At 36.1% G+C, this 6,000-nt stretch overlaps 1 protein-coding gene across 1 annotated transcript; it reads left to right on the top strand.

Moving 5' to 3' along the window:
• The first annotated feature begins 2,059 nt into the window (after positions 1-2,059).
• On the top strand, positions 2,060-5,587 carry CUNH2orf15 (chromosome unknown C2orf15 homolog). The gene is made up of 2 exons (XM_024743968.1): positions 2,060-2,113; positions 4,530-5,587. Exons 1-2 carry the CDS (start codon positions 2,060-2,062, stop codon positions 4,917-4,919), a joined length of 444 nt encoding a protein of 147 aa, XP_024599736.1. The 3' UTR covers positions 4,920-5,587.
• Positions 5,588-6,000: the final 413 nt, after the last annotated feature.

The raw sequence follows: 6,000 nt of genomic DNA on the forward strand, positions 1-6,000 counted from the left end.
ACGTGGGCTCCTTAGTTGTGGCGTGTGAACTGTTAGTTGCAGCAAGCACATGGGATCTAGTTCCCTGACCAGGGATTGAACCCGGGCCCCCTGCATTGGGAGTGCGGAGTCTTAACCACTGCACCACCAGGGAAGTCCCTTTAATTTTTTTTTAACTTTGTATTTTGAAAAAGTTTTAAACATATAGAAGTTTAGCAAAAATAATATACTGAAGAATTTTTTATCCTTTCCCACCTAGAGTCATTAACATTTTGCATATGTTACTTTCTCTCTGTATCTATCTCTCGCTAGATAATTTGAAAGCAAGTTGTAGATATGATCCTTTACCCCTATGTCAGCATGTTATCTCCTGAGACCAAGGACATTCACTAATATAACCACAATACAATTATCCCAATCAGGGGATTTAACAGTGATGCAACATTATTATCTAATAAACCATCCATATTCAAATTGTCCAATTGTCCAAGAAATGGCCTTTGTAGTACATTTCCTCCACGTTCCAGCCCACCCCACCTCCCAATTCAGGATCATTGACTACATTTGGAAATCATGTCTCTTTAGTATCCTTTAATCTGGAGCAGTTCCTCAACTTCTCTTTGTCTTTCATACATTGACATTTTTGAGTACAGGTTATTTATTTTATATAATGTCTCTCAATTTGGGTTTATCTGATTGTTTCCTCATGATTAGATTCAACTTTTTTTTTTTTGCGGTACGCGGGCCTCTCACTGTTGTGGCCTCTCCCATTGCAGAGCACAGGCTCCGGATGCGCAGGCTCAGCAGCCATGGCTCACGGGCCCAGCCGCTCCACGGCATGTGGGATCTTCCCGGACCCGGGCACGAACCCGTGTCCCCTGCATCGGCAGGCGGACTCTCAACCACTGTGCCACCAGGGAAGCCCCAACTTATGCATTTTTGAGAGGAGTGTTTCCTTTTTAAATAATCAAAGAGGAGGAACCAAATAACAGAATAAACTCACTTTTACTCATTTGAAGGTAGTATTGGATATTCACTTGATGAGAAAAAAATTCATCTTCAATTTCCAAATCTAAGAAACAGGTATTTGTTATACTAACAACATTTGATTAACTACTATGTTTAGGATACTACTGTAGACCCTGGACTCTGTTCTGTTACAGATTAAACACTGATATTCAATCACGAATATGGATAAACAAGGTTTCAAGATGATATCTTTAGAAATCTTCTGTCAGTAAATGATTAGGGCTTGATGGGGATGGAATTGTAAACTCATAAAAGATAACTCCAGTACCTAAATATTAAAGAAATACATTCTAAAAGGTGAGTAAGTGCTTCCATTCACAGCTGTGGAGTGGGTTCCAGATCTCAAGTTGCTGCTAGAGCTTCTTCAGTAGATCACTGTTCTGTAACAAGCTCTGGTCCCTTCTGCCATCCTGGTCAACTCTGCTTACCAAATTCCTGACCATCTTTCAAAGCCCAACCCTGACGTAGGCCCCCTCCTTTCACAACCTTTCCAAGCCCCTCCCTCCATGCTGCATGCTCATCTCTCTAAGCAGATTGGGCATTGGTAATAAAAGGTACTGTTTCTTTATTGGACATCTTTTTTTTTTCTTTAATTTTTTGTATTGTGGTAAAATACATGTAACATAAAATGTAGCATCTTAGACATTCTTAGGTGTATAGTTCAATGTATTAAATATATTCATAATTTTGTGCTGTCATCACCACAATTTATCTCCAGGACCCTTTTCATCTTGTAAAATTGAAAGTCTATATCCCTTAAACAACACCTCCCCATGGCAACCATCATTCTACTTTCTGTATCTATGATTTTGACTTCTAGCTACCTCATGTAAGTAGAGTCATACAGTATTTGTCTTTATGAGTTATTTCACTTAGCATAATGTGTTCAAGGTTCATCACGTTGTAGCATATTGCAGAATTTCCTCCTTTTTAATGCTGAATATTTCATCATATTTGTATACAACATTTTGCTTACCTATGATCCATCGTTGGACACTTGAGTTGCTTCCACATTTTAGCTATTGTGAATAATAGCTTATGTTATTTGTACATGGGTGTACAAATATGTCTTCAAGACCCAGAAGTTGGTTTGCTGGATCGTATGGTAATTCTATTTTTAATTATTTGAGGAACTGCCACACTGTTTTCCACAGCAGCTGTACCATTGAACATTCCCACCAATAGTGCATAAAGGTTTGAATTTCGGGCTTCCCTGGTGGCGCAGTGGTTAAGAATCCGCCTGCCAATACAGGGGACACAGGTTCGAGCCCTGGTCTGGGAAGATCCCACGTGCCGCAGAGCAACTAAGCCCATGCACCACAGCTCCTGAGCCTGTGCTCTAGAACCCACAAGCCACAACTACTGAAGGCTGCGTGCCTAGAGCCTGTGCTCTGCAACAAGAGAAGCCACCACAATGAGAAGCCCGTGCACCACAACGAAGAGTAGCCCCCACTCGCTGCAACTAGAGAAAGCCCGTGCGCAGCAATGAAGACCCAATGCAGCCAAAAATAATTAATTAATTTTTTTAAAAAAAGGTTTGAATTTCTCCACATTGTCAACAACACTTGTTATTTTCTGTTTTTTTTTTTTAAATAGTAGCTATCCTAATGGTTGTGAGGCTGTATCTAATTGGTAGCTGTGATCCGAATTTCCCTAAATATTAGTGATGGTGAGCATTTTTTCATGTAATTGTTGGCCATTCATATATCTTCTCTGGAGAAATGGCTATTCAAGTCCTTTGCCAAATTTTGAATTGGATTATTTTGTTGTTGTTGCGTTTCAGTTCTCTGTATATTCTGGGTATTAGTCCCTTATCATATATATGGTTTGCAAATATTTTCTCCTTCTGTGGGTTGCCTTTATAGTCTCGTGTCTATTAATGCACAAAATTTATATATTCTCATAAGTTCCAACTTGTCTGTTTTTTCTTTTGTTGCCTCTGCCTTTGGTGGTGTATTCAAATCATTGCAAATCCATCAGGAAGCTTTTGCCTTATGTTTTCTTTTAAGAGTTAGAGCTTTAGGTCTTACATTTAGGTCTTTGATCCATCTTGCGTTAGTTTTTGTATATGGTATTAGGTAAGGGTCCAACTTCATTCTTCTGCGTGTGGATATCCAGTTTTCCCAGCACATTTTGTTGAAAAGGCTGCCCTTTCCCCCACTGAATGGTCTGAGCAGTCATAGGTCTATTCAGATTTTCGTTTCTTATTGACTTAGTCTTGGTAGGTTTTGCATTTCTAGGAATTTGTCCATTCAGCTAGGATATCCAATTTGTTGGCATACAATTGTTCATAGCACTCTCTTATAATACTTTTTATTTCTGTAGAATCAGTAGTAATGTCCCCTTTCATTTCTGACTTAGTAATTTGAGTTTTCTCAGTCCATCGAGGTAGTTTGTCAATTTTGTTGCTCTTTTCAAAAAGTACTTTTGGTTTAATTGATTATCCTCTATTGCTTTTCTGTTCTCTACTCCATTTATCTCTGCTCTAGTCTTTATTGTTTCCTTCCTTCTGCTAGTAATGTGTTTAGTTTCTTCTTCTTTTTCTAGTTCATTAAGCTGTAAAGTTTGCTGATTTGAGATCTTTCTTGTTTTTTTAATGCAAGTATTTATAACTATAAATTCCCCCCTTAGTACTGATTTTGCTTCATCCTGTAAGTTTGATATGTTGTGTTTTTGTTTATCTTCATCTCTAAGTATTTTTTAAAATTTCCCTTGTGATTTCTTTGATCCATTGGTTGTTTAAGAGTATACTGTTTAATTTCCACAAATATGTGAATTTTCCTGTTTTACTTCTGTTGTTGATTTCTGACTTCATCCCATTGTGGTCAGAGAAGATGCTTTGTATGATATCCATACTTTGTATGATATCCATCTTTTTAAATCTACTGAGACTTAATTTGTGGCCTAACATATGGTCTATCCTGGAAAATGTCCCCTTGAGAAGAATATGTATCCTGTTGTTGGGTGGAGTGTTCTGCATGTGTTTGTTAGCTCTAGTCAGTTTATTGTGTTGTTTAAATCCTCTATTCCCTTACTTGTGTCCTGTCTGGTTGTTCTCTCCATTATTGACAGTTCAGTTTTGAAATCTCCAACTATTATTGTAGAATTGTCTATTTCTCCCTTCATTTCTGTCAGTTTTTCCTTCATTATTTTGATAGTGTATTATTACGTGTGTAAATGGTTACAGTTGTTTGGGCAGCTTTTTTTTTTTCCAGAACACCTAGCAGAGTGTTTGGCCTTCAGTAATTATTTCTTTAATCCATTAATAATAAATTAAAAGTTTTTGATAATAAGAATGATAGGCAGAACTAAGTAGAGAAGTTCTATTATTTTCTGCAAGGTGATGAAAGGTAACATCTAGTAAATTCCTTTTAATAAAAAGACTTTCGGAGAATCTGTAGAACCTGCAAACCCTTCCACAGAGAAAATGTAAACACTGAGAGGTGGAAGGTGATCTTACTTTATATTTTTGGCATCATCACCATGAAATTTCATTAAAACAAACATTGCCATGAAGTTAGTTGAAATTCCCGCTGTATTCACTTGTAACAATTTTTTCCCCAAGCAGTCAAGTTGAAGAAACGTCTCCACTACTTAAAGAGGGACCTGCAAACTATTTTTATTCAGCTGTCCCAATGGGATTTTCTCTTAGTAAATCTGCTACTCAGGTATCTGCTATGCATATGGATTCAAAAGTGGATGATCACTTAATGCAAGGGACTGAGAAAAGCAAATTGGAACCAGTGACTCAGTTATTTCAAAACACCAAGAAAATAAGATTAGAAGACACAAACCAAGAAAACTTTACAAGGAGCAAAGATACTGGCACAGGATCTCTTTCGGAGAAAGCCTTGGGTTCAGTGGTGTATGTTAAAGAAAGTGATGGAATAGAAATTATAGATGTGGAATGAAGTTATTTGTGTATGTTACCAAAGAAACCAAAAATTGCTTTTGACTAAGAGGGCCTGTTGAATGAGAACTTAACCTTATTATGAAAACCTAACAAAATGAAGGAAGACGATTGCTTATTTTTCACTATTTATGAATCACTGTAGATTGCACTTTTTGATGATACATATTCAAAAAAGTTGCTTTAGAGAGAAGAAACTTCCCAAAATTCAAAGAAGATTTCTCTGGTATTACATTCTGTCCTTGTCAAAAAATCAGAGTTTTTGTGTAACAGTATTTAAATGGCACCAAAACATTTTAATTATAATGTATTTCTCTAACAAGTGATCAAAGACCCAAAACACAGTGCCCAAACAATTTGACATCAGTATTTCACATGATTTCTGGTGTACTGATTTTGTATGTTGAAATTCCAGTTAGGGATTTTGCTTTAGAATACTTTATCTTCTTGCATTTTTTCATGTCTGTTCTGTTAAAGATCACCGGCAGCTAAACTCAAAGACCAGTAAATTACGTACCTTGAGAAGCATTTCACATTTCAAATCATCCTTTTAAGACTTTTTTTCACCCATGTGGAATTCATTTCAGAGTTCACAAAATAGTTTTTTCTAAGTGTAATAATTTATCTTGCAGATGTTACCATTTTATACCACCAATATTTAATATAATAAAGCAGCCTAGTTGTTAAAAAAGATTCTTGTTTTGTATGTATCAGTTTGCCATTCTTATTAAAACATCTAGTAGTTTGAAACAGCAGTATTGTCCCAAGTAATGTAAGCTGAAGTTAAAAACCATTTGTGTCTGGACAAACAGTGACTTATAAATATTTCTATTATGTATGGTTTGAATATTTTCCTGTACTTTAATATTTACTTGTGATCTCTAATGCTCAATTGAGTAACCTCCTTAATATTCATAAAGGAAAAAGGCATATTCAAAGAGGAAAAGGCATCTTCTTTTAGGAGAAGAAATATTTTGTAAATCAGAAAAAACCAAACAGATGTCACGTATTTGTAGAGTTAAAAAAAAAAAAACATTGAATGAGATGTAAGCCACTAAGATAATGCTCTTTATCATTTATAG

The sequence above is a fragment of the Neophocaena asiaeorientalis genome, unplaced genomic scaffold, assembly GCF_003031525.2.
Source record: "Neophocaena asiaeorientalis asiaeorientalis breed wild unplaced genomic scaffold, Neophocaena_asiaeorientalis_V1.1 scaffold114, whole genome shotgun sequence".
Taxonomy (NCBI): domain Eukaryota; kingdom Metazoa; phylum Chordata; class Mammalia; order Artiodactyla; family Phocoenidae; genus Neophocaena; species Neophocaena asiaeorientalis.

Coding starts and splice junctions, on each gene's coding strand:
- CUNH2orf15 (XM_024743968.1), top strand. CDS start 2,060: ATGGGTGTACAAATATGTCTTCAAGACCCAGAAGTTGGTTTGCTGGAT. Junction 2,114..4,529: donor TTGGTTTGCTGGATCGTATG/GTAATTCTATTT, acceptor CCATGAAGTTAG/TTGAAATTCCCGCTGTATTC.